General features: G+C 42.0%; 1 protein-coding gene and 1 non-coding gene across 2 annotated transcripts in view; one reads left to right on the top strand and one right to left on the bottom strand.

Moving 5' to 3' along the window:
* The first annotated feature begins 7032 nt into the window (after positions 1-7032).
* FRZB (frizzled related protein) overlaps positions 7033-27654 on the top strand; it is a 46065-nt gene continuing 25443 nt past the window's right edge. The window contains exons 1-2 of the mRNA XM_002712232.5: positions 7033-8485; positions 17874-17921. Of these exons, the coding sequence (XP_002712278.1) occupies positions 8029-8485; positions 17874-17921 (505 nt within the window). The 5' untranslated portion in view covers positions 7033-8028. The remainder of the gene's footprint in view (positions 8486-17873; positions 17922-27654) is intronic.
* Positions 18825-18930, bottom strand: LOC127491883 (U6 spliceosomal RNA). Its single transcript, XR_007920815.2, has one exon. It is a non-coding gene; the product is annotated as a U6 spliceosomal RNA (small nuclear RNA).

The following is a 27654-nucleotide window of genomic DNA, read 5'->3' on the forward strand; positions in this document are numbered from 1 at the left end:
TATACCATGACTAAAAACTAACTCAGAATGGATCCTAGACATAAATATGAAATATAGATAGAAAATTCTTAGAAAATAGAACTAAATCATTGTGATGTTGAATTATTCAAAACCTTTAGTACAACACAAAAAGTGTAAGAAACAAAAGAAAAAATAGATAAATTGGACTTCAGCAATATTAAAAACTGTTATGTTTCAAAGGACATCCTTAAGAGGGGTGAGTGTTTTGGCACAGCAGGTTAATCCATTGCCTGACACTCATATCCCATGCTGGAGTACTTGGGATTGAGTCCTGCCTCTACTTCCTATTCAGCTTCCTTCTGGTGCGCCTGGAAAATGGCAGATGATGCGCAAGAACTTGGATCCTGGCCACACACATGGATGAAGTTTCTGTCCCCAAGCTTTAGTCTGACCCAGCCCTAACTGGCAAGCATTTGAGGAGTGAACCAGTGGACAGATGATCTCTCAACCTCCCACTCTACTCTCCTTCTCTGTCATTCTGCCTTTCAAGTAAATAAATGCATCATTTTTAAAAGAAAAAATACAACAATAGAATGAGAAAATATGTTTGCAAATTATAAGGGACTTATATCTAGAATGTATGAAGAACTCTTGAAACTCAAAAATATAGTGACTGCATAGCTTAAAAGTGAGTAGAGATTTCCCCAAAATTATATAAATAGCTTGTAAGTATTTGAAATGATAATATCATCAATCATCAAGAAAATACAAATAAAAGTCACTTGAGATCCCAATTCACACTCACTGAATGGCTACAATGAAAAGGCTGTAATAATTGTTGTTTATGTAAGTATTGGCAAGGATATGGAAAAAATGGAACACTTATATGTTACCGGTAGTGTTTCAGCCAATTTGAAAACAGTTTGGTAGTTAAAAAAATGACTTACTATATGATCCAGCAATTCCATTCCTAGGTATCTACCCAAGAGAAATGAAAATACATATCCAAGCAGAAACTTCTACACAAATGTTCATAGCAATATTATTCACAATAGTCAAGAAGTGGAAACAACTGAAGTGTTGTGGGGAGCAACTCAGACTAGACTAAGTTACTGGAATTAAGACTTATTCTATGCATCTGCTCTCCCACAATATGGCGCTGGGAGAGGAGTAAACAACTTTTACACAGCTGCCTCCAGTTCGACCAATAACCTGCAGGAGCTGATCCTGCTCCTGATTGGAGGAGAGCAGCGTACTCGGCGTGTGGGTAGCAGAGTTGGGATTGGTGGAAGAGGACTATAAAGTAGGAGAGAGACAACATGCACCAGGAACATCTAAGGGGAACATCCGGATAACATCTGAGCAGCCCCCGAGAGAGCCGGCCGGCGGTGTGCCGCTCCCCCGCGGAAGTGGGGAAAGTGGTGGGGGGAACCGCCCCTCCACGGAGGTGGAGGGTCGGTAGCCAACCCGGGAAGAACCAGCAGCAAACCCGGGAAGGGCTGAGCAGACAAAAGAACAGCGCAGGGTCTAGTGTCGTCCCTCCGTGAAGAGGGGGAGCGACAAGTGTCCATCAACTGAGAAGTAAAATGAGGTATATCTGTGTATATATATATATATATATACTATATAATATTCATGTATTATTATTCACCAGTATTCACCACCAGTAAAACATAATAATGTACTCATACATGCTACACTGTGCATAAACCTAAAAACACACAGGGGGAAAGAAGTCAGTTAAGAAGACCACAGATTGTGTGAGTCCATGTATACAAATAGGTGTGTATATATATATATTATATATATATGTTCATATATGTTCAGAACAGACAAATAGCTATGTTACTGGCTGTTTAGGGTTGGAAGGTTAGGGGGGAAATGGAAAGTTCTAATGAGTATGGGATATCTTTTGTTGGGTGAAGAAAATGTTCTAAAATTGCTTGTGGTAATATTTACACAACTATGTGAATAAACTGAGAACCACTGAGTTGTATACTTGAAACGGGTGAACTGTATGGTATGCAAATTATAACTCAATACAGTTGTTATAAATCAAGTTATCTGAGGGACGGCGTGCAGTTTAATATTCATACTAAAGTGTACCAAACAGTTCCTCATGGGCACTGGGTCAAGGTTGGAGGAGTCAGTTTCCAGGCAGAGGCAAGGCAGCGCTGATAGGAAGAACACAGGACTTGTAGCTGGATTGCCTGGACTTCAGTCCGACGTGGTCTCTTACTAAGTCATAGGAGCTGAGGAAAATTATTCATTCATTCTGTAGCCCAATTTCCTCATTGTAAAATGGGAATAATAATGGTACTATGTTATGGGGTTGTTGTGACAATGAAAAATTTTAACAGGGCCCAGTACAAAATAAATGTTGAATAAGTACTTGCTATTATTATATAGGATACCAAATTCAAAGCATAACTCTGGTGCTGACCAGATTCCAACTTTTTCTGCTTTCAGATTAGTAAGTAATCACATGAAAAAAGGATTCCAAATTTGAGTAAGGGAAAATAGATTTCTAAGGCACAAATTTCAGGCAGATAATAATATTAAACAGTAGAAGAGTAAAATATTTGCATTAGCCTCCTCATCTTGCTACATTCTAAGAAATAATATCTGTGTCTGTGAAAGGTGATTAAGTACACCCTAAGAAAGAAGCAAGATGTCTGCATTCACCCTTTGAGATTTAGGATTAGGAATTAGTCACTAAAGTTGTAGCATGGAGTGGATCCTGCTCTTCTGGCCTAAGTTGCATTATACTAATCTGATTCTTAGAGATGGAAGAATGGAGGAAAAAATTGAAAGAGTACTAGCCAATGATAGGATTGGGGTTTCAGTTAGAAAGGATCTTGGAGCAACACTTGTACAGGATGATTAATATTCTTGTGTTAGCAAGAATCTCAGTGAGTTAGGGTGCCCAGTTGGGGTTAGTTAATTGACTGGTGATGTTGGGATTACTAAACCTATTTCCAGGAAGGGTTCTATGTGCACTGGGAGAATATACGTTGAGACTTAAGCCCTTTACACTGGCTAATTTATTTTGAAGTATCTCACTTTGACTCTAGAAATATTTCAGTAGCCATTAAAAAAAATGTTTTTATTTATTTGAAAGGCAGAGGAGAGACATCTTCCATCCGCTGGTTCACTCCCCAAATGGCTGCAATAGTTTGGGGCTGGGCCAGGTGGAAGCTAGGCTGGGAGCTTCTTTCGGGTCTCCCACACGGGTGGCAGGGGCCCAAGCACTTGGGCCATCTTTCACTGCTTTCTCAAGCTCACTAGCTGGGAGTTGGATTTGAAGTTTAGCAGACGGGACTCCAAACTGAGCCCAAGTGGGATGCTAGCATTGCACACAGAGGCTTAACCTGCTATGCCACAATGATGGCCCCTTTGTAGCCATTGTTGACATTCTGATGAGCAAAGCTGAGGAAAAACTTTAGAAAAAATTCATTGGATTTGTAGTTATATAGTTGCCGACTTGACCAATTTGTGCTCTGATTATTTCTGTATCCACATAAGAGACTGGTTCAGCTTCAAGGTTAACAAACCACAGATGACTGAAGACAAGGTCGGTTACAGCTTCTTATCGACTGTTTTGTAGAATTTCTAGTCTTATGGAGATAACTTTAAGGTTAATTTCTAATTTGAACCTGGTCATGTTTTGGTGTTCAGTTTTCACATTATCACTTTAAGGCCTAAAGCACAAGTTGTTGATCTTCTGCTTCTTGATTTATCCTCTAAATTTGGGTCTGTTTGAAGCCCCTCATTTTCTAGGCTACAGCTCATCCACAGTGGATGAGCATATCTCCTAATTTTCAAACTTAGCTATCATTATTTACTTAGATTATATTTCATTTCTAAGAGAAGACTTTAAATTTCAAAGATTTTGAAATTTTACTTATATTAATTGTACTATTTTATTTATTTAAATTAATTCCTTTTATTTTCCTTTGACATTTTTAGAATATTGTGTTTCAATTATATCAATCAACAGCTCTCATATATATATATTTTTATTTTTGACAGGCAGAGTGGACAGTGAAAGAGAGAGAGACAGAGAGAAAGGTCTTCCTTTTTGCCGTTGGTTCACCCTCCAATGGCCGCCATGGCCGGCGCGCTGCTGCCGGTGCATCATGCTGATCCGAAGGCAGGAGCCAGGTGCTTCTCCTGGTTTCCCATGTGGGTGCAGGGCCCAAGCACTTGGGCCATCCTCCACTGCACTCTCGGGCCACAGCAGAGAGCTGGCCTGGAAGAGGGGCAACCAGGACAGAATCCGGAGCCCCGACCGGGACTAGAACTAGGCGGAGGATTAGCCTATTGAGCCACGGCTCCAGCCTCTCATATATATATATTTTTTAAAAGATTTATTTATTTATTTGAAAGGCAGAGTTTCAGAGAGGCAGAGGAAGAGGCAGAGAGAGAGAGAGGACTTCTATCCACTGGTTCACTCCCCAGATGTCCACAATGGCTAGAGCTGTGCTGATCTGAAGCCAGGAGCCAGGAGCTTCTTCTGGGTCTCCCACATGGGTGCAGGGGCCCAAGGACTTGGGCCATCCTCCACTGCTTTCCCAGGCCATAGCAGAGTGGATCAGAAGCGGAGCAGCCAGAACACAAACCTGCTCCCATATGGGATGCTATGCCACAGTGCTGGCCCCTCTCTTATATCTTTTTATTTTTTTAAAAAAGATTTTATTCATTTATTTGAGAGGTAGAGTTACAGACAGTGAAAAGGAGAGACAGAGAGAAAGGTCTTTCCTCTGATGGTTACTCCTCAAATGGCCGCAACAGAGCTACGCCGATCTGTAGCCAGGGTCCAGGAGCTTCTTGCCAATCTCCCACGCTGGTGCAGGGGCCCAAGTGCTTGGGCCATCTTTCACTGCTTTCCCAGGCCATAAAAGAGCGCAGCTGGGACTAGAACCAGTGTCCATGTGGGATGCTGGCGCCTCAGGCGGAAGATTAACCTCCTGTGCACAGCGCTGGCCCCATCCTCTGGTGTCTATTTTCAAAAGAAACAAAAGATGGATTCTTCTTTCAAATATCAAACATGCTGTTTAGAAAGGTAGAGCATACCCAGAAGAAACAATGGAAGAAAAAATTTTGAATAAATTGGTAAGTGCTAAGAATAGTTTGTGTAAATGAACAATGTTCAAGGGAAGTAACTAGAAAAATGAGCAGAATTGAATGAGATACTGAGAAAGGCTTTCTGGAGGTAATGAATTTTTTAAAAAATATTTATTTGAAAGGCAGAATTACAGAAGGGGGGAGAGAGAGAGAGAGAAAGAGACATTTCTTCCATACTTAGTTCACTCCCCAAATGGCTACAGAAGCCAGGGGTTTCTTCTGGGTCTCCCATTTGGGTGAAGGGGCCCAAGTACTTGCTTTCTCACACCATTAGCAGGGAGAAGGATTGGAAGTGGAGCAGCTGGGGGCCGGCACCGCAGCTCACTAGGCTAATCCTCTGCCTACGGCATCGGCACGCTGGATTCTGTTCCGGTTGCCCCTCTTCCTGTCCAGCTCTCTGCTGTGGCCCGAGAGTGCATTGGATGATGGCCCAAGTCTTTGGGCCCTGCACCCGCATGGGAAACCAGGAGAAGCACCTGGCTCCTGCCTTCGGAGCAGTGCAGTGCGCCGGGCCACAGCAGCCATTGGAGGGTGAACCAGTGGTAAAGGAAGACCTTTCTCTCTCTCACTGTCCACTCTGCCTGTCAAAAAAAAAAAAAAAGGAAGTGGAGAAGCTGGGACTTGAACTGGCATGAGACTTCATGTGGCAGCTTAACCGAGGCCCCTATTTGGAGTTTTGGTAAAGACTGAGGAAATTCAGACTGAGAGGACATGTGTTAGACAAAGGGGAGAGCCGACTTTGTGCAGGGAAAGGAAAACACTTTACCTTAGATGGGTGTAGAGCCACTAAAGCAATTGGTTTGCTGTTCTCATGCTGTACGATTTAAGATGAACAAGTAAACATATTTAGCAGGAAATCTATTATATCTGCCCCTCACTACTTATCTATTTTCCTTATTCAGAATGTCCCCCAAATATTCTAATATTGACTTGTTTTCTCCCTAAATTTTAGATGCTGGCCCATTTTGCATCTACTTCTATAATTTCTGACTTTGTTTTCTTATGTGATATTAAATAAGAGTAGCCCAGGAAAAGTTTGTGTACTAGCTGACTCCCTATCTACCATCTGTTGTTTTTTCTTTTCTTTTTTTTTTTTTCTTCCTAAGTGGAACAGAGTTCCTTTTGAAAAAATTTACTGCAGTCACAAAGCGCTGTTTATGGTCATTTTAGAGATAAAATTCCATCAGCTCAAGTTAGCGCTGGCATTTATACGTGCTGTCAAGTGCACGCTGGGGAACGGAAACCAAAGTCTCTCTGGGTGCTCTGAAGTGGGGACACACGTTCTCTGCTTATTATCCACGGGGAGAATTATTTCAATGATGCAGAGCAAAGGTGACTTCCTGTTTTGTTTTAGGTTTTGTTTCTGCCTCATCTCAGTGGAGGCTGTTTTCTGACAGTCCGCAGCCTTTGGCTCACTGATTTCCCATTGGAAGGGCTTGGTGATAGGGGCTCTGCAGGTCATTTCACTTACAATACGCTGAAAAGGGACGGGATGGGGGGGGGGGGGAGAGGAAGAGAAAGAGGGAGTCATTAGTGGAAGGAGCCGACCAGGAGAGCATCTGTTTTCTATTTTCTCCTCTAAATGGAACTCATCTGGATGGAGATCTCGGCTTGTGTCGTTGCTAGCACTATCATCATCACCAGTTAGTTACCTGTATGGGGTTCAGCGGCATTGGTGACAAGAGTTCGATGATAAATGCCATTTTATAGCAGTGAGCAAACTCAGACAAAAAGACCAAGTGCTTTTAAGTAGTTACTTTCCACTCGTACGCTTAAAAGTAAAACTCGAAAGTTCCATAGGGCAAAGAAAAAAAAAAAAAAAAAAACTACTGGGTTCCTTGCTTCTGGCGGCCTGTTTGGAATCCCGCCCAGCGTGGCTTCTCTTTTTATGAAAGGCAACCCCCGACCCCGCGCAGACAGGCACACCGCTGCAGTCGCGACTCTGGGCGGTCAGGGCTGCCCGGGCGCTGGCAGGCGCGCCCGAGCGCTCCGCAGCTTAAGCCCCTTTCCCTCGCGTCTGACTTTGTGCAGAGCCTGTGATCGCTCGTACCTCCCGGGAGAGAGGGGCTCAGCGGGTTCCCAAGAGGGAACCTGGGGGGCGGGAGGAAGGACAGGGAACTTTTCAGTGCGGGGCTGGGGGCTCATCTTTGGGGCCAACGTCGGGCGGGTACTGTCCTGGTTCTGGCATCCTCGCTGCTGGGCAAGGCTTCCCTCCGCACTGCTCCTGGGAAACCGAGCTGGCAAGAGGGAGCAGGCGGCGGAGGGCGGGCGGAGCTCTCTGTCCCGCCCGGAGATGGGAAAGTGAGGGGCTGCGGGATCTGGGGGCACCGAGACCTCCGGGCCACGCTCCTCCCGCGGGGGCCCGCTGGCAGTCGCGGTCACAGGGGCGGCTGCGCACACCGAGACTTGCAAACTCTTCCTGCACCCTCCCCTCGCACGAGAGTTCCCCCTCCTCCCCCTCTCCCTCTCCCTCCTCCTCCTCCTCCATCTTCTCCTCCTCCTCACTTTAGAGGATTTAATGCTGCTTCCAGCACCTTTTTTGTGATCCGGGGGACGTGATACCCCAGAGCTCGAACTACCGCAGCGGAATCCTACTTTTGTTTTGATTCCTCCCTCGCTTCCCCCCTGCGCTGCGCGCATCTGATTGATCTGCGAAGTTCGACGCTTCTGCCAGCGGGAGAGGAATAAATAGATGCTGTTGCCCCCGAAGGCTTAAGCCTTGGGAAAGAGCGGCCAGAGCGGCAGGGGCGGTGGCGGCTGGAGCTCAGCGAAGCTCGTGGGACCCCATTGGGGGAATTTGATCCAAGGAAGCTGTGAGATTGCCGGGGGAGGAGAAGCTCCCAGATCATTGTGTCCACTTCCAGGGGACGGGAGGAGACGGCGCAGCGGGCCTCTGGGCGTCCACGGCACTGCTGCACGCTGCCCCGTCCTGCCGGGAGCATGGCCTGCGACAGCCAGGCCGGGCTGTTCGCCCTGGCCGTGTTCTGCTTGCTCCAGGTGCCCGGAGCCTGGGCTGCAGCCTGCGAGCCAGTGCGCATCCCCCTGTGCAAGTCTCTGCCCTGGAACATGACCAAGATGCCCAACCACCTGCACCACAGCACCCAGGCCAACGCCATCCTGGCCATCGAGCAGTTCGAGGGTCTGCTGGGCACCCACTGCAGCCCCGATCTGCTCTTTTTCCTCTGTGCCATGTACGCGCCCATCTGCACCATTGACTTCCAGCACGAGCCCATCAAGCCCTGCAAGTCTGTGTGCGAGCGGGCCCGGCAGGGCTGTGAGCCCATCCTCATCAAGTACCGCCACTCGTGGCCGGAGAGTCTGGCCTGTGAGGAGCTGCCGGTGTACGACCGAGGCGTGTGCATCTCCCCCGAGGCCATCGTCACTGCGGACGGAGCCGGTGAGCTTCCACCCTGCGCACCCTCCCCTCTTCCTTTACTCTGAATTCTGCCTTTTCTCTTCGGATCACTTATCTTACCCTCTGTCTTACTGTTCTATGGAACACCACGCTTCTTTTCTTTAACTCTCACCTCATCATCCTCCCAAAGGGCTGCCCTCTATTCCAACAGGCAATGTGAGTTTCTAAAACATTCGGTTCACTCCACCCTCTCACACTTCCCCAACATTCTGACCCTCTCTACGCCTTTTTTGTATGGTGATGCTCTTAATGTCCTTCTTAATGTTTGTAATCACTTTTGAGTTTTCTCGCCTGGTTCTGTTTTTGCTGCTTGCTAAGGTTGTGTGGAGAAAACAGAAAGCTGAAGCCCCCATTCACTTTTAATCATAGAGATAATTTCTAATCATTAAGGATAATTTCTAGTTTCTCATCATGCCAAGATAATTTCAGTAACCTTGCTCCAACCCACAGATGTTAGTGGCATGTGTTTGCTTAAAACCCAATTTGAGCAATTACCTTCACCTTAAATTTCCCTCTCCTTTCAATGAGATAAATTGTTCTTCCATTCCAGACTGAAACAGCTGTGAAGCATTGCTATGCACTGCTAATTAGTTTCTGTGGCTTGCTCCAGCAGTAGAGCTGGCACACTGAAATTACTGGGCTCTTTCACATGTCCACATGCCTTTAGGTCATTTTGCAAGTGGCTTATGGATGGAAGAAGTTATATTTAAGGCATGTTATCATCATACATTCATGTAATGTTATTTTTAATCTCACCCCTCATCCCAGTCTCATACACTATAAATGATTTGTCTTTAATGGCTTGTTTTATACTCTCAATGTGTGCCTTAAGAACACCTTCATTTAGGTCTTTCCCTACTGTAAAACTTCATTGCAGTTCTACATTTAACAGAATCAATCACAAGTTGTTTTCTCACTAGTGTGTAGTTTGATTATGACATTCCTAATTCTGACACTCCCATTGAAACCTGGTTCTTCATGGTCCATTTAATTCAAAGTCAATACCACTCCTGCCAACTAACCCAAACTTCACTTTCACCCTTCATATATATATTCTCTATAAAAAAAAATCAAATTTTCACTTTAATACCTTCCTCAGATGTGTGTTGACTTGGTTGCCTCCATTTCTGTTCGTTTCTTGAATATCAGTTTTTCTTTACTCAGCCTAGGCTCACATCTCCAGTCCATTACTGTGTAATAGTTTCTAGATACCAGGGAATTGATTTGTAAAAATACTTTCTGTGCACATTGATTTTGTTAACCCTGAATGATAGGGGAAAGAAAAAATACTTGCACAAATAGCTGAGAAACCAATACCAAGCAGAACGAGGTCATCCCACTTAGTCTATCACTCTTTGAATATACCTCTTGTAATCTTGACCTTAAGACCCAGGAGTTGGTTGTAGAAAAATCAGAAAGAAATGTATTTCTTTTTACTCTTTGAGCTTAAGGAGCACCCTGGAGCCTTTGTGCTCACTGTAGTCATAGGCTCTGCAGACTCTGGAAGAGCTCAATGCACTTGGCTGCCCTGCTTTGCCAGGCACTTAGCATCCGTTAAATGCTGGCACTGCTCTCAGGCCAAGGGCGAGGAATGAAGTGGCAGTGGTTCATGCTGAAATGCATTCCTCCCCTTGAAGGACAAAAGTTGCTCTTAAACCCCTTTCGAGGTGGACCTCCAATGAGCCAGGTTTGGCATGGTTAATAGCTCTCAAAAAACCATAGTCAGGATGGATAGGAAGCAGTTCCATTAAGTGTTCCTGAGTCACCTATCACTGTGGACCAAACGGGGAACAATTGCCTCATTGAAGGACTCAAATAGGACATGCATGGAAACAATTTGTTAGTCCATGGAACTTGGTTTCTGAGCTTCTTTAAGATATCATAATACTTGCTTTGCTGACAGCATCCTTGCTAGAAAAATAAGTAGGAGTAGGCGGTAGTTGGAATCATAATTTAGTAATGGTCTCCCCACCCCCTACCATAATCCTCAGTGTGAATCAGATAGTGGTGGCAGGAGGGAGCTGAAAGGGAGGTGGGAATAAGTTGTGGAGGGTGGATTTTAGCCTGAAGGCTCCCCTAGCTTCCAGGGCTAGCTTGTTGAAAATTACATTCCCTGTGTTGGGTCAAACTGTCAGACACCTGGAATTACTTAGGAACTACCACATGTGACCAGTTTAATTTACAGTGCAATATATCCCTTGGTTTAGTGGGCTAGGACAGTTCACCAAGCGGGTTCTTTTTTCTTCCTTCAGGTATAAACAGAATCCCTGTGTCTTACAACTAGAATCTATCCAGCCAGATACAAAAATGAAGTCTCCCTGAATAAAACGGGATAATGTTTTACATTCCTTCAACATTAAGAGGATTTTCAGATTCTACCATTCTAGGGCTTTGTTCCCTCATTGTGTATTATTATAACTCCACAAGCAAGCTTAGAGCATTTTACAAAGCTTAGTGTTACTGTAATGGAGTAATGCTTCAAACTATGTTTTGCTTTAAAATACTAACGGTAAACATACTTTTATAAAGAATAGGTCACATCCTGACTATTAATATTAAATTCACACAAATTTTTTTAAAAGATTTATTTTATTTATTTGAAAGGCAGAGTTACAGAGAAAGAGAGAGAGAGAGAGAGAGAGAGACAGAGACAGAGACACATCCGCTGGTTCACTCTGTAAATGGCTGTAAGGTCCAGAGCTAGGCTGATCTGAAGCCAGGAGTCAGGAGCTTCCTTGGGGTCTCCCCCATGGGTGCATCCTCTGCTGCTTTCCCAGGTACCTTAACAGAGAGCTGGGACTCGAACCGGCACACATTTGGATGTTGGCACTGCAGACTGGGGCTTTAACCTGCTGCAAAATGGTGTCAGCCTCATGGATTTTGTTCTTACACATTTTATATTTCCATGCATGTGGTTTCATGTATGAGGGCAACTTTATCTAATTCAGTTCAATTTAGCCATTCTACCAGTTAATTAAACATTTAATTAAACTTTTTTAAAATAATTTTTTATTATTTGGAAGGCAGAGTGACACACAAAGAGAAAGAGACACAGAGAAATTTATCTATTGGTTCCTTCATCAAATGCCCACAATAGTTAGGGCTAAGCAGGACCAAAACCAGGAGCAAGGGATTCCATCAGGGTCTCCTGTGTGGGTGGCAGGATCCCAAGTTCTTGGGAAGTTATCTGTTGCCTTCCAGGCACATTAACAGTAAGCTGGATTGGACGTTGAGGTGTGACTTGATCCCATGCACTCAGATTTGGGATGCGAGTGTCCCAAATGGCAGCTTAACTCACTGTGCCACAATGCCCAGTCCTAGTGAAATCTTTATTATTGCTTGGTGAATAAAGAGTCAGGCAGATCAGTTATTAAATCTGTGTGTATGTGTTTTAAAGATTTATTTATTTATTTGAAAGGCAGAGTTAGAGAGAGAGAGAGAGGTGTCTTCAGTCTGCTGATTCACTCCCCAAATAGCCACAGAAGCTGGGGGCCAGGAGCTTCTTTCGGGTCTCCCACATTGGTGCAGGGGTCCAGGTACTTAGGCCATCCTCCACTGCTTTTCCAGGTGCATTAGCAGGGAGCTGAATCAGAAGTGGAGCAGTCAGGAGATGAACTGGTGCCCATACGGGATGATGGCACTGCAGGCGCTGGCTTACTTAACCCATTATACCACAGTGCTGACCCCAGATGTTGAATCTTGACTTCTCAATATCAACTGTTGCTAAGGGAAGATTATATAACTTCTTCTTCTTCTTCTTCTTCTTCTTCTTTTTTTTTTTTTACAGGCAGAGTTAGTGAGAGAGAGAGAGAGAGAGAGAGAGAAAGGTCTTCCTTCTGTTGGTTCACCCCCAAATGGCCGCTGTGGCCGGCTGCTGTGCCAATCTGAAGCCAGGAGCCAGGTGCTTCCTCCTGGTCTCCCATGCAGGTGCAGGGCCCAAGCACTTGGGCCATCCTCCACTGAACTCCCGGGCCACAGCAGAGAGCTGGGCTGGAAGAGGAGCAACTGAGACAGAATCTGGTGCCCCAACTGGGACTAGAACCTGGGGTGCTGGCGCCGTAGGCAGAGGATTAGCCTAGTGAGCCGTGGCATCAGCCTATATAACTTCTTTGATTCAAAGTTTTAAAATCTGTAAAATGGGGGCAAAGCTAATTATATCCTGAGGGTAAGGTGAAGATGAAATTAAATAGCACGTAAAGCTCTGAACCTAGGCCCTCATACATAGTCAGCCCTGATCCAATTGCTGCTGCTGCTACTGCTGTTTTAGTGTTATCCTTGTTATAGGAAATTGACCGGTACTTTCTGTTTTGTGTTCTTAAAAATATACTAGTAAAGCAGATACAAACTGGAACTTCTATCAGTTCATCTCTGAGAAACAAGCTCTATACTGCAACATAACCAGAAGAGAGATTTTATTTCTTCTGAATATATAAAGTTAATATTTCATTTCACACAAATCGACCTGCACTTCAGGCTCAAGAGCATATCCCTTTGGGAGCAACAGAAAAAAAGAATGAAGTCCAGTGGATGTCTGTTAATTACAAATGGTTTATCTCAGAAACCCAGAATCCAAGCATTTAAGAAAGTTTATGGTAAGATATTTCACAGCTATTTCTACAACACCTACAGTTTGCCACGCCAAGCACTCCATAATCACTCCTCAGTCATTGCTGGTTTCCGTGGTAGAACTAACTTGTCATCCCAGCTCTTGCCCAACACATTTCTGCAGGCCCTTTCTCGCCTGGCAGAGCTGCGCCAACTTTCACATGCAGGAACTGCTGTTTAATCATTTCTCCACTCCTGGAGGAACAGGCAGCCTTTTCTTTAGCCCTGGTCTACAAATATTTGAGGGGCCAAATACCAAGAAGGAAGAAGAATTATTTACTGTGATATGAGAAAGAAAATAGAATGGAAAGGAGAAATGGAAATTTTAGATTAGAATGTTTTCTCTCCAGTCCTAAAGATCACTTATTATGTAAAATATAGAAAGACAGTCTGAATATGGTACAGAAAAGTATCTCAGAATGTTATTAAATTTATTTACAGCTAACTTGATTATCAGTGGAAATAGAATCTTATGTAGTCTCTAACCCCTCTAAACTGTATTTAATCATTCACTTTTTATCTCATTTCTACCACATTTTCAAATAGCTGTGACAAACAGCAAACTGACCAAGTTATAGTAAACCTTTCTATATTTACTTGATGTCTAAAAAGAAGAGACCATGGAGCCGGCATTGTGGTGTAATGGGTTAAGCCACCGCCTGCAGTACCAGCATCCCATATGGGTACCAATTCCCATACAGGTACCAGTCCCAGCTGCTCCATTTCTGATCCAGCTCCCTGATAATGCACCCGGGAAAGAAGCAGAAGATGGTCTAAGTGCACTCACGTGGGAGACCTGGATGAATCTCCTGGCTCCTGGCTGCTGCCGCCATCTGGGGAGTGAGCCAGTGGATCAAAGCTCTCTCTCTTTGTAACTCCCTCTCTCTGTAACTCTGCTTTTAAAATAATATATATATATTTAAAATAAATTTAAAAATAAGGAAACCAAGAGTTACCATATTATAGTTTTGAATAAAGAATTGGCTGTATTTTCTCAATTTTGAGGAAAAAATTTTGGAGTTATAGGCCCTTAGTTGGAATTCCAGATTTGTCATTGATTTTGTGTTCAAACATGTCATTTTGCATTGACATTGATTGGATATTGTGAAGAAGAAAATATTCATATGAAGTGATTCATTTATTTTGTGAATGGTGAAGCATAATATAAGTGTTTTACAGCAACATTACTGGGAAGAGGACATGACATCTGTAGGATAGGGCTCATTAATAGCAACAGAATAAAAACCAACACATGTTCTGGGTGCTCTTCTACGTACATTATGCATGTTAACTAACAATTACATAGGAGGCACTATTCCCATTTTGCAGAAAAGGATGCAGAGGCACATAGAGAAATTAGGTGACTTGCCCAAGTTAATACAGCTTATAGGAAACAGAATTCAGGGGTCAGCATTATGGCATAGTGGGTAAAGCCACACTGGCTTCCCATATGGGTACTGGGTCATGTCCTGGCTGTTCCACTTCTGATCCAGCTCCCAGCTAATGTGCTTTGGAAAAGAAGCAGAAAGTGGCCCAGGCGCTTGGGCCCCTGTCACCCACATGGGAGACCCTGCTGAAGCTCCTGGCTCCTGGTTTTTGGCTTCAGCCTGGCTCATCCTGGCCATTGGGACCATTTGGGCACTGAATCAAGGGGTGGAAGATCTCTCCCTCTCTATATAACTCTGACTTATTTATTTATCATTTGAGAAGCAGAGTTATAGATAGAGGGAGAGACAGAGAGAAAGGTCTTTCATCTGCTGGTTCACTGTCCAAATGGCTGCGATGGCCGGGGCTGGACTGATCTGAAGCCAGGAGTCAGAAGCTTCTTCTGGGGCTCCCACATGGATGCAGGGGCCCAAGTAGTTGGGCCAGCTTTCACTGCTTTTCCAGGCACATTAGCAGGAAGCTGGATTGGAAGAGGAGCAGCCAGGACATGAACTGGCACCCATATGGGATGCTGGTGCTGTCGGTGGAGGCTTAGCCTACTACACCAAAGTGCTGGCCTCCAAATAAATCAATCTTTAAAAAAAAAAAAAAAAAAAGGCTTAAAATCAGAATCCTTTCTTCACTATACTTCCTCTCTTACTAAGAAAGATGATTTGAATTTTAAAGAGAAGCTGTGTCTTTTGCCCATCAGATTGCAGTTAAAGAAAATTTTTGTTGTATTTTGAAAGCCTGTTTAAATATGGCTTAAGAGGATAAAAGAAGGCTCTGGACAATAGATTCCAAGAGATAAGAGATTGCTGCATTTTTGGGATAGCAGAGAACACTCCAGATTCTCATGTCTGATCCAAGCCCCTCGGCATGCCCTAAAGTGAACTCATCATCTCATTGCCCTCAAGCACTGCTCCTTTCTGGTGTTTTCTGTCTTGTGGAGAGGCATCACCATACCCTGGTCATGCAGGCCCAAGAATGAGCCTTGATTCTACACATTTCCTCGTCTCTCACATTTGATAGGTAGCAAGCGCTGTTAGATCTACTCTGAATCGAATTCCCTTTCCTCCCTGTCTAATGCCATTTCCTTGGTTTGGATTTCACCGTTTCTGACATAGACTGTGGCCGTAGGATGGTCGTTGGTTACAGTATTCCCCCTTTGAACACCTGCAGGATGATCTTTCTGAAAAGCCAGCTTCTGCTTAAAATCCTTTGATATCTGCCACTGGCCTTCATGATCTCACCCCTCCCAGCTCTTGAGCTTCCTCTCTGTTTACACGCTCAGTGTTTCAGCTTCCCTGGAGGACTTCCAGGTCCCTTGATGGCTACGGCAATTTCTCAGCCTGGTACTTTTGCAATCCTATTCTTCATTTGGAAGACATTCCCGACCTCCCCCAGTTCCTTTCGGACTCTTCTTCCGGAAACCTCTGTGCCCTCCACTGGAAATCCTTGGGACAGTATCACCTATTTTAATTTAAAATTTTGTTGATAAAAATCATTAAAATTCCTGCAATCAAAGTTTTTAGAAGATTTAATATGCAAAACTCATACAAAACACTGTGTATGAATTTCAGGGTATTTTGCATCTGATTTTTATCTGATTATTCTAATAATTGACTTCTAAGCATTTTTAAAAGTGTTGAAACATTTTCTGGTGAATAAGAATGAAAGAAAGAAAATACTCTTCTTGACTCACTTGTTTCAAAAGGGTTTTCTTTTTCCAAGAGAAGAGTTTCTTCCTCATTTTTATTTCAGTCTTTGAACACTCAACATTTTAAATGTAGATCACTGTAATTGCTTCCTTATAGGTAGATTATTTTATATTGGCCATATAAATTTATCATGTGATTGTTATTCAGGAATGGAAAAAACTATTGGAAGATTACTTTAAAATGTGGGTACATTTCTCATGAATGATGTATTTGAATATAATAAAAGCCATTAAATTAACAGTTTATGCCAAGTTGAATTAAATGTTTTAGAATTATTGTTTGTCACTTGCTTCTCTATTCATTTATTGGATGACTGCTATCTTTCCTTGGATATAGCTTTTTAAATAGCAGCTGATGCTTACTCAGCCCGAGAAAGTAATTCATTAATTATAATTGTGGTTATTGCCCTAAAACAATATTAATCCCTCCTTGTTAAGTTTACTCATGATATGACCCATGAAGAAAAAGCACAAGAGTGCTGTTTTTTGTTGTAACACAGAGACACATTTAGCTGAAGTGTTAATACAAATATGAAGCTCTTATATAGAAGTACTGAGCTGGAGTGCCAAGAACATATAACTTGGTACAGCATTTGAACATAGTGCTCTGCTCAGGCACTCAGCATTACTCATTAGGGGCTGCTTTCTTGATTAGAACACAGAATACCTTTGTTACCATTTTCTGGGATTCAGACATCCTAAAATTAGTGGCAATTTCTCATTATTTGTCACATCTATTAATTGCACAGCTTGAATAGTCCCTGGACAATAGACTTCCTCTCTGGTGAAGAACTATTTAGACTGTGATTAAAATATGGCATGAGCTTGCTCCCTGAGTGTTTTCCTTAGGCACTAAGGATTTAAATGTATCCCAGTACCGTGTGATAAATCTATTTATTGAAGAGATGTGTTTGTTTTTTTTTTTTTTGAAATTCATTTATTTATTTGAAAAAGTTACAGAGAGAGAGGAGAGGCAGAGAAAGAGAAAGAGAGCAAGCGAGCGAGCGAGAGAGGTCTTCCATCCGATGGTTCACTCCCCAACTGGCCGCAACGGCTGGAGCTGCATCAATCCGAAGCCAGGAGCTTCTTTCGGATCTGCCACGCAGGGGCAGGGGCCCAAGGACTTGGGCCATCTTCTACTGCTTTCCCAGGCCACAGCAGAGAGCTGGATAGAAAGTGGAGCAGCTGGGTCTTGAACTGGCACCCATATGGATTGCGGGTGCTTTGGGCCAAGGCATTAACCCACTGCACCACAGCCCTGGCCCCTAGCTTGTTTTTGTAATCAAGTCATAAATGTTGGGTGAGTGCCTATTTGTACGGCTTTATTGTGATAGGGTGCTCATCATTTACATATTTTGCAAAATTTTAACATTAAATTCTGAAATTTCAGGCACAGCTGAGGATTCCAAAGAGCATCACCTTTTAATCAGATGGAAAAATAAATCTCATCTGTATTCAACTCACAAATGATCAGAATGCCAACCAGGTGACCCTAATAAGAATACGCTTCCTGAGACACCTGGGTTCTCACCCAAGTCAAACATTATGGATTTATATTTTTAGATATGAATTCTTTATTAGATATGTTATAGTTCTTTCTTTATTCTATCTTCCTTTCAGATTTTCCTATGGATTCTAGCAATGGAAACTGTAGAGGGGCAAGCAGTGGTGAGTATATCACCATCTTCTCGGTTTTCATTTGTGGTTAATTTATTCTTCAATGTAACCTAGATACTCAAGTCTTCTTTGTGAATGTTTTTGTCCTACATTTTAAAAATAAACTTATACATTATTTACTTATTTATAATAACTTTGTTTCTAATATTAACATATAACAACATTGACTTTTTATTTTGGTATATAATTTGGTATACATGAATTTTAAAAGTGTGTATGGATATGTAACCACTGTCACAATCAGGAGACAGAACAATTCCAAAACCCTGAAGAACTCGATCAATCTATACCCATTTCTATGTAAGATTTCCCCACATTTCACCACTGGCAATTACCAATCTGTTCTTCATTACTGTTGTTTTGTCTTTTTGAAACTGTCATGTAAATGGAATGCTACAGTATGTAACCTTTTGAGATTGACTTTTCATGCAGCATTATGCCTTTGAGTTTCATCCAAGTTGTTGCAGGTATCAATATTTCATTCCTTTTTATTGCTGAGTATTTTATTACTTTGATGTGTTATCATTTGTATATCCATTTATTCCTTGAAGGATATCTGGAGTGCTTGCAGTTCGGAGTGGTCATGAAGAGAGCCGCTGTAAATATTCATGCACAAGTTTTTGTCTGAACTTAACTTCGTTTAAAAGTTTTTGATTAGCATGTATTACTTGTACATTTGTGTGGAGTACAGTGCAGTATTTTGAAACTTGTAAATATAGCACAAACTGATCAAACCAGGAAATTAGCAGGGCAAACATTTCTGTTTCCTTATCATTATGTTTGGAGTCTACAAGCTTTTCTCTTGCTAGTCTCTAAGGCAGTATGTAATACATTATTGTGAATTACAGTTAGCCCACTAGAACCTATTACTGCTAACTAATTGTTCTGGTCCTCAAAAACATGGAATGCTTCACAAATTTGCGTGTCACCCTTGCACAGGGCCTTGCTAATTTTCTCCTTTTGGTTCTAATTTGAGCATATGTGCTGCTAAGGTGAGCACTGTACATATATTTTCATTTCTGTAGGGTAAATATCTAGGAAAGAATTGCTGGGTTATATGGTAAGTGTATATTTTACTTTGTGGAGAACTGCCAAACTGTTTCCAAAATGGCCCTCCAATTTTGCCCTAGCAATTTGTAAGAGTTCCCGTTGCTCTATATCCTCTTTGGCACTTGCTATTGTCAGTTTCATTTTTGTTAGTCATTTTAATAGGTGTGTAAAGACAGCTCATCAAGGTTTAATTTGCATTTCCATTATGGATAATGATGTTGGATATCTCTTTTTTTTTTTTTTTTTTAAGATTTACTTTATTTGTTTGAAAGTCAGAGTTATACAGAGAGAGGAGAGGCAGAGAGAGAGAGAGAGAGAGAGGTCTTCCATCCGTTGGTTCACTCCCCAGATGGCTGCAACGGCCAGAGTTGCGTCGATCTGAAGCCGGGAGCCAGAAGCTTCTTCCGGGTCTCCCATATGGGTGCAGGGGCCCAAGGACTTGGGCCATCTTCTACTGCTTTCCCAGGCCATTGCAGAGAGCTGGATTGGAAGTGGAGCAGCGGGGTCTTGAACCGGCAACCATATGGGATGCTGGCGCTTTAGGCCAGGGCTTTAACCCACTGCACAGCAGTGCTGGCCCCTGGATATCTATCGGTTTGCCTATCATTCACATATATCCTTTTTGTTGTGTCTATGCAATTCTTTTACCCATTTAAAGTTGTATTTTTTTTTTTTTTTTTTTTTTTTTTTTTTTTTTGACAGGCAGAGTGGACAGTGAGAGAGAGACAGAGAGAGAAAGGTCTTCCTTTTGCCGTTGGTTCACCCTCCAATGGCCGCCGCTGCAGCCGGCGCACCGCGCTGATCCTGGCAGGAGCCAGGAGCCAGGTGCTTTTCCTGGTCTCCCATGGGGTGCAGGGCCCAAGCACCTGGGCCATCCTCCACTGCACTCCCTGGCCATAGCAGAGAGCTGGCCTGGAAGAGGGGCGACCGGGACAGAATCCGGCGCCCCCACCGGGTCTAGAACCCGGTGTGCCGGCGCCGCAAGGTGGAGGATTAGCCTATTGAGCCACGGCGCCGGCTCTAAAGTTGTATTTTTTTTTTACTATTGAGTTTTGACAATTCTTTATTCATTATGGATACAAAGAACCCTTTTTGATTTCATTTGTTTTCTTTATTTTTTGTTTTCAGTTTTATTGACTTCTATTTCTTTCTGTCTGCTTGCCTTGGATTTAGTTGGCCTTTTTATTTTTTAGGTCCTTAGGGTAGCACTTATGTTTTGAGACTTTTTTCTCTTCTAAGATAAAGTTATAAATATTCATCCTAAGAATGACTTTAGTTACATCTCATAAATTTAATAGTCTCATTTTCATTTTTCTTCAGTTCAAAATATTTTATAATTTCCCTTGAGTCTTCCTCTGACTTGTGCATAATTTAGGGTTATGTGGTTTAATTTGCTGTTGTTTGGGGATTTTCCAGTTGTCGCTATGTTCTTATTTTTTCTAATTCTTTTATGGCTAGAGAACATACTTCGTATGATTTTAATTCTTTTAAATTTGTCAGTTTACTAAATTTTTAAATTTTGATTCTTTTAAATTTGTCAAGGTTTATTTGTTAAGATTATTTGTTAAGGACATGATCTATCTTGTTGCATACTCCACCTGGAAGAAATGTGTATTTCTATTTTCTATTTTGCTTTTTGTTGGAATGTCCTTTAAATGTCAATTTGATTCAGTTGATTGATGCTGTTATTTAGTCTTTTATATTCTTGCTGGTTTTCTGTCTAGAAGATCTATTTAGCATTCAAAGAGTTGTGTTTCAGCCCACAAATATTATTGTGGAGTTTTCTAATTCTCTTTTTAGTTTTGTCAGTTTTGCTTCATGTTATTTGATATACACCAAATATTTTGTGTTCACTATATTATGTGTTAATAGTGAATTGATGTTTTCATTACGTTATGTCTCTCTATATCTGGTAATTTACTCTAAAGTCCATTTTGTCTGACATCAATGTAAAGGTACTTCAAAAAGTTCATGGAAAATGGAACTAAAAGTATGAGTTTATTTTGGTACAAAGCATTTTTGATGCAAAAATATTCTTTTCCCAAGATACAGGAAACTCATATTATAGAACACACCATGCATGGATTTCAAGGTTTTTTTGCACCAAAATGAACTCATACTTCTAATTCCATTTTTTGATGAACTTTTTGGAGTCACTCTGTAGAGCTGCTCAAACTTTCTTTTTATTAGTGTTTTCAAGTGGATCTTTTTTTTAAACTTTTATTTAGTAAATATAAATTTCCAAAGTGCAGTTAATGGATTACAATGGCTTTCCCCCCATAACTTCCCTCCCACTTGCACCCCTGCCATCTCCCGCTCCCTCTCCCATTCCATTCCCATCAAGATTCATTTTCAATTATCTTTATCTACAGAAGATCAATTCAGTATATATCAAGTAAAGATTTCATCACACTTTACTTTACTTTAAGTAAAGATTGCACCCACACAGAAACACAGAGTGTAAAATACTGTTTCAGTACTAGTTATAGCATTACTTCACATTGGACAACATATTAAGAATAGATCCTACATGAGGAGTAAGTACACGGTGACTCCTGTTGTTGACTTAACAATTTGACACTCTTGTTTATGGCATCATTAATCTCCCTAGGCTCTGGTCATGAGTTGCCAAGGCTATGGAAACCTTTTGAGTTCGCCGACTTTGATCTTATTCCGACAGGGTCATAGTCAAAGTGGAAGTTCTCTCCTCCCTTCAGAGAAAGGTACCTCCTTCTTTGATGGCCCCATTCTTTCCACTGGGATCTGACTCACAGAGATCTTTCATTTAGGTCTTTTTTTTTTTTTTTTTTCCCAGAGTGTCTTAACTTTCCATGCCTAAAATACTCTCATGGGCTCTTCAGCCAGATCCGAATGCCTTAAGGGCTGATTCTGAGGCCAGAGTGCTATTTAGGACATCTGCCATTCTATGAGTCTGCTGTGTATCCCGCTTCCCATGATGGATCGTTCTCTCCCTTTTTGATTCTATCAGTATTAGCAGACACTAGACTTGTGTGATCCCTTTGACTCTTAGAACTATCAGTGTGATCAATTGTGAACTGAAATTGATCACTTGGACTAGTGAGATGGCATTGGTACATGCCACCTTGATGGGATTGTATTGGAATCCCCTGGCATGTTTCTAACTCCACCATTTGGGGCAAGTCCGATTGAGCATGTCCCAAATTGTGCATCTCCTCCCTCTCTTATTCCCACTGTTATATTTAACAGGGATCACTTTTCAGTTAAAATTTAAACACCTAAGAATAATTGTGTGTTAATTACAGAGTTCAACCAATAGTACTAGAACAAAAAATATACTAAAATGGATAAAGTATTACATTGTTCATTAACAGTCAGGGCTATGCTGATCAAGTCACCGTTTCTCATAGTGTCCATTTCACTTCAACAGGTTTCCTCTTTGGTGCTCAGTTAGTTGTCACTGATCAGGGAGAACATATGATATTTGTCCCTTGGGGACTGGCTTATTTCACTCAGCATGATGTTTTCCAAATTCCTCCATCTTGTTGCAAATGACCGGGTTTCATTGTTTTTGACTGCTGTATAGTATTCGATAGAGTACCTGTCCCATAATTTCTTTATCCAGTTGCTGGGCATTTGGGTTGATTCCAGGTCTTAGCTATTGTGAATTGAGCTGCAATAAACATTAATGTGCAGACAGCTTTTTTGTTTGCCGATGTAGTTTCCTTTGGGTAAATTCCAAGGAGTGGTATGGCTGGGTTGTATGGGAGGGTTATCTTCAGGTTTCTGAGGAATCTCCAGACTGACTTCCGTAGTGGCTTAACCAGTTTGCATTCCCACCAACAGTGGGTTAGTGTCCCTTTTTCCTCACATCCTCTCCAGCATTTATTGTTGGTAGATTTCTGAATGTGAGCGATTCTAAGCAGGGTGAGGTGAAACCTCATTGTGGTTTTGATTTGCATTTCCCTGATTGCTAGTGATCTTGAACATTTTTTCATGTGTCTGTTGGCCATTTGGATTTCCTCTTTTGAAAAATGTCTATTGAGGTCCTTGGCCCATCTCTTAAGTGGGTTGTTTGTTTTGATGTTGTGGAGTTTCTTGATCTCTTTGTAGATTCTGGTTATTAATCCTTTATCTGTTGCATAGTTTGCAAATATTTTTTCCCATCTGTCGGTTGCCTCTTCACTTTCCTGACTGTATCTTTTGAAGTACAGAAACTTCTCAATTTGATGCAATCCCAAATGTTAATTTTGGCTTTGACTGCCTGTGCTTCTGGGATCTTTTCCAAGAAGTCTTTGCCGGTACCTATATCTTGCAGGGTTTCTCCAATGCTCTCTAATAATTTGATGGTGTCAGGTCATAGATTTAAGTCTTTAATCCATGTTGAGTGAATGTTTGTGTAAGGTGAAAGGTAGGGGTCTTGCTTCATGCTTCTGCACGTGGAAATCCAATTTTCCCAGCACCATTTATTGAATAGACTGTCCTTACTCCAGGGATTGGTTTTGGATCCTTGATCAAATATAAGTTGGATGGAGATGTTTGAATTGATTTCTGGTGTTTCAGTTCTGTTCCATTGGTCTATCCATCTGTTTCTGTACCAGTACCATGCTGTTTTGATTACAACTGCCCTGTAGTATGTCCTGAAATCCTGTATTGTGATGCCTCCAGCTTTGTTTTTGTGGTACAAGATTGCTGTAGCTATTCAAGGTCTCCTGTGTCTCCATATGAATTTCAGCATCATTTTTTCCAGATCTGAGAAGAAGGTCTTCGGTATCTTGATTGGTATTGCATTGAATCTATAAATTGCTTTTGGGAGAATAGACATTTTGATGATATTGATTCTTCCAATCCATGAGCATGGAAGATTTTTCCATTTTTTGGTATCCTCTCTCTTTCTTTCTTTAAGATTTTGTAATTTTCATCATAGAGATCTTTCACATCCTTGGTTAAGTTTATTTCAAGGTATTTGCTTGTTTTTGTAGCTATTGTGAATGGGATTGATCTTAGAAGTTCTTCCTCAGCCGTGGCATTGCCTGTGTATACAAAGGCTGTTGATTTTTGTGCATTGATTTTATATCCTGCTACTTTGCCAAACTCTTCTATGAGTTCCAATAGTCTCTTAGTAGAGTTCTTTGGGTCCCCTAAATAAAGATTCATATCATCTGCAAAGAGGGATAGTTTGATTTCTTCCTTCCCAATTTGTATCCCTTTAATTTCTTTCTTTTTTTTTTTTTTTTTTTTTTTTTTTTTTTTTTTTTTTTGCCTGATAGCTCTGGCTAAAACTTCCAGAACTATATTGAATAGCAGTGGTGAGAGTGGGCATCCCTGTCTGGTACCAGATCTCAGTGGAAATGCTTCCAACTTTTCCCCATTCAATAGGATGTTAGCTGTGGGTTTTTCATAAATTGCTTTGATTGTATTGAGGAATGTTCCTTCCATACCCAATTTGCTTAGAGCTTTCATCATGAACAGGTGTTGTATTTTATCAAATGCTTTCTCTGTGTCTATTGAGATAATCATATGGTTTTTCTTCTGCAGTCTGTTAATGTGGTGTATCACATTGATTGTTTTGCGATGCAAGTGGATCTTTTTCTATTATTCTAATTTTAACATATCTATCTCATGTTTTATTTTATTTTATTTTATTTATTTATTTATTTATTTTTTTTTATTTTTTGACAGGCAGAGTGGACAGTGAGAGAGAGAGACAGAGAGAAAGGTCTTCCTTTGCCGTTGGTTCACCCTCCAATGGCCGCCACGGCTGGCGTGCTGCAACTGGCGCACCACGCTGATCCGAAGGCAGGAGCCAGGTGCTTCTCCTGGTCTCCCATGGGGTGCAGGGCCCAAGCACTTGGGCCATCCTCCACTGCACTCCCTGGCCACAGCAGAGAGCTGGCCTGGAAGAGGGGCAACCGGGACAGAATCCGGTGCCCCAACCGGGACTAGAACCCGGTGTGCCGGCGCCGCTAGGCGGAGGATTAGCCTAGTGAGCCACGGCGCCAGCCATCTCATGTTTTAAATATATTTCTTGTAGACACTATACAGTTGAGTCATTTTTTTTTTTGGTGTTGTTGATTTTTTAAAAAAATCCACTGTACCTGTCTTTGTCTTTTGATTGCTGTGTTTTGACATTTATGTGTAACATGGTTATTTTTATGTTTTTATTCAGGTCTTACATTTTAATTTTTTGTTTGATCCCTGTTTCCTTGTTTCTTTTGTGTTGAGTTGCTCTCATCCCCATTAGACAATGTTTATATATATATGTTCATATGTGTGTATGTATGTATTTAAAGATTTTTTTTTTGTTTGTTTGAAAGGCTGAGTTATAGAGATAGGGATGAAAGGACAGAGAGATCTTTTATCCTCTGGTTTACTCCCTAACTGGCTACAACAGTTGGGGCTGGGCAGAAGCCAGGAACTTCTCCGGGTCTCTCATGTGGGTTCAGGGGCTCCACTGCTTTCCCAGGCACATTATCAGGGAGCTGGATCAGAAGTGGAGCAGCCAGGATTTGTGGGCCTCCAGCATCACAGGCAGCAGCTTAACCTGCTATGCCACAATGCTAGTCCATAGATTTTTTTATTTTAAGTATTTGATGTGTTTTAAGAAACTTAAGCAATAGAAGAACAGTAGCCTAGTGTGCTTATGCAGATGTTGATAATTTCTATTGTTCTGCCTTTTTGAAGATTTATTATTTGTTTGAAAGGCAGAAAAACTGAGCGAGGGTGGTGGAGTAGGGGGATGTGGCAGGTTTGTAGGCGAGACAGAGACAAAAAGAATTACTTTCCATCTGCTGATAGACTCCCCAAGGGCCATGTGAAAGCCAGGAGCTCAGGACTCCATTCAGGTCTCCTATGTGAGTGGCAGGGCCTGAAGAATTTGGGCCCTCATCAGCTGAAGTCCCAGGTGCGTTAGCAGGGAGCTGGATCAGAAGCAGAGCAGCAGGGACTTGAAGCATTGCCACACGACAACACAGCCCCTGTTTTTTCTTCTTCCCCAAGATTCCAGGCTTTCTTCTGGTATCATTTCTCTCCTGTCTGAAGAATTTCCTTTAGCATTCCTTTAAACCAGCCTGTTGGCAGTAGATTTTATGTTTTCCTTCACCTAAACATATCTTTGTTTCACCTTCCTCACCAAAGAATGTCTTCACTGGGTACAGAGTTTTGGGTTGGTAGTCCATTTAGTGCTGAAAAAATATCGTGCTTACTTCTGGCCTCAGTACGTCTTATGGAAGACCAGCAGTCATTTAAATCATTCTTCCCCTTTAATGCATCTGTTTTCTCTGGTTTCTTTGAAGGTTTTTTTTCTTTGTCTTTAGTTTTTAGCAATTTGATTATGATTATTGATCAATGCTTGGACATTGATCTCTTTGAATTTTCCTGTTTAGTCTTAACTGAGCTTCTTGAATCTATGTTTATTCATTTTGCCAAATTTGGGATGTGCTCAGGAATTATTTCTTCAAATACTTTTTTTTTAACTTTTATTTAATGAATATAAATTTCCAAAGTACAGCTTATGGATTACAATGGCTTCCCCCCCATAACGTCCCTCCCACCCGCAACCCTCCCCTTTCCCACTCCCTCTCCCTTTCCATTCACATCAAGATTCATTTTCGATTCTCTTTATATACAGAAGATCAGTTTAGCATACATTAAGTAAAGATTTCAACAGTTTGCTCCCACACAGAAACATAAAGTGAAAAATACTGTTTGAGTACTAGTTATACTTTCTTCTGTGAGGATCTGAATGTCGATCCTTGGTAATGTCCATAGCCTCTGTTCATTTCCCCTCACCCTCCAACTTTTTTCTCTGTTTAGATGGAGAGCATCTATTGACCTGTCTTTAAGTTCACTGGCTCTCTTCTTGGTTGTCCCTATTCTATTATTGGGAACTTTCAGGCTTTTTTTTTTTTTTTACTGTATTTTTAAAAATTAAAATTCCCTTTTGGTTCTTTAATATATTTTGTATATCTTTGTGAAGACTTTCTATCTTACCATTTATTTCCAAGGTGCTCATCATTAGCCCCACAGGTCCTCCTGTTGGGGAGGAATGTTCTCCATCAGAGCTTTCTGCTTCAGCCAGCCTCCCGTGCTACAGCTGTTGCTGTTACCCCTGTCCCGGGATGGCTTGAGGGGTGGGATACAGGAGACTGGCATGCTAGACACCCCTTTCCCACATCTTGAGCCAGAACTGAGGATTTTTCCTGGAGTACTCCCTGACTGTATAATTCCCCTTCCAGCTTACAGGCTGGAAACCAGACTGGTGGGCAGCAGAGGGGGAAAACTGATGACTCAGCTGTCAGTTTGATGGCACGAATGTTCTTCCCCAATCTCCTTGCTATTGTTTACTTTTTACAATTCTTTTTTTTTTTTTTTTACAGAGAGAAAGAGGGAGAGATAGAAAGGTCTTCCATTTGCTGCCTCATTCCCCAATTGGCCAAAATAGCTGGAGCTGGGCAGATCTGAAGCCAGGAGCCAAAGCTTCTTCCAGGTCTCCCATGCAGGTGCAGGGTCCCAAGCGCTTGGGCCATCTTGCACTGCTTTCCCAGGCTATAGCAGAGAGCTGGATCAGAATAGGAGCTACCAGGACACAAACCGGCACCTATTTGGGATGAGGTGATGTAGGCGGAGGCTTAACCTGCTATACCACAGCGCCAGCTTTCAGAGTTCTAAAGTAACTGCTTCACACATTCTGTCC

Source organism: Oryctolagus cuniculus, chromosome 3, assembly GCF_964237555.1.
Source record: "Oryctolagus cuniculus chromosome 3, mOryCun1.1, whole genome shotgun sequence".
Classification (NCBI taxonomy): Eukaryota; Metazoa; Chordata; class Mammalia; order Lagomorpha; family Leporidae; genus Oryctolagus; species Oryctolagus cuniculus.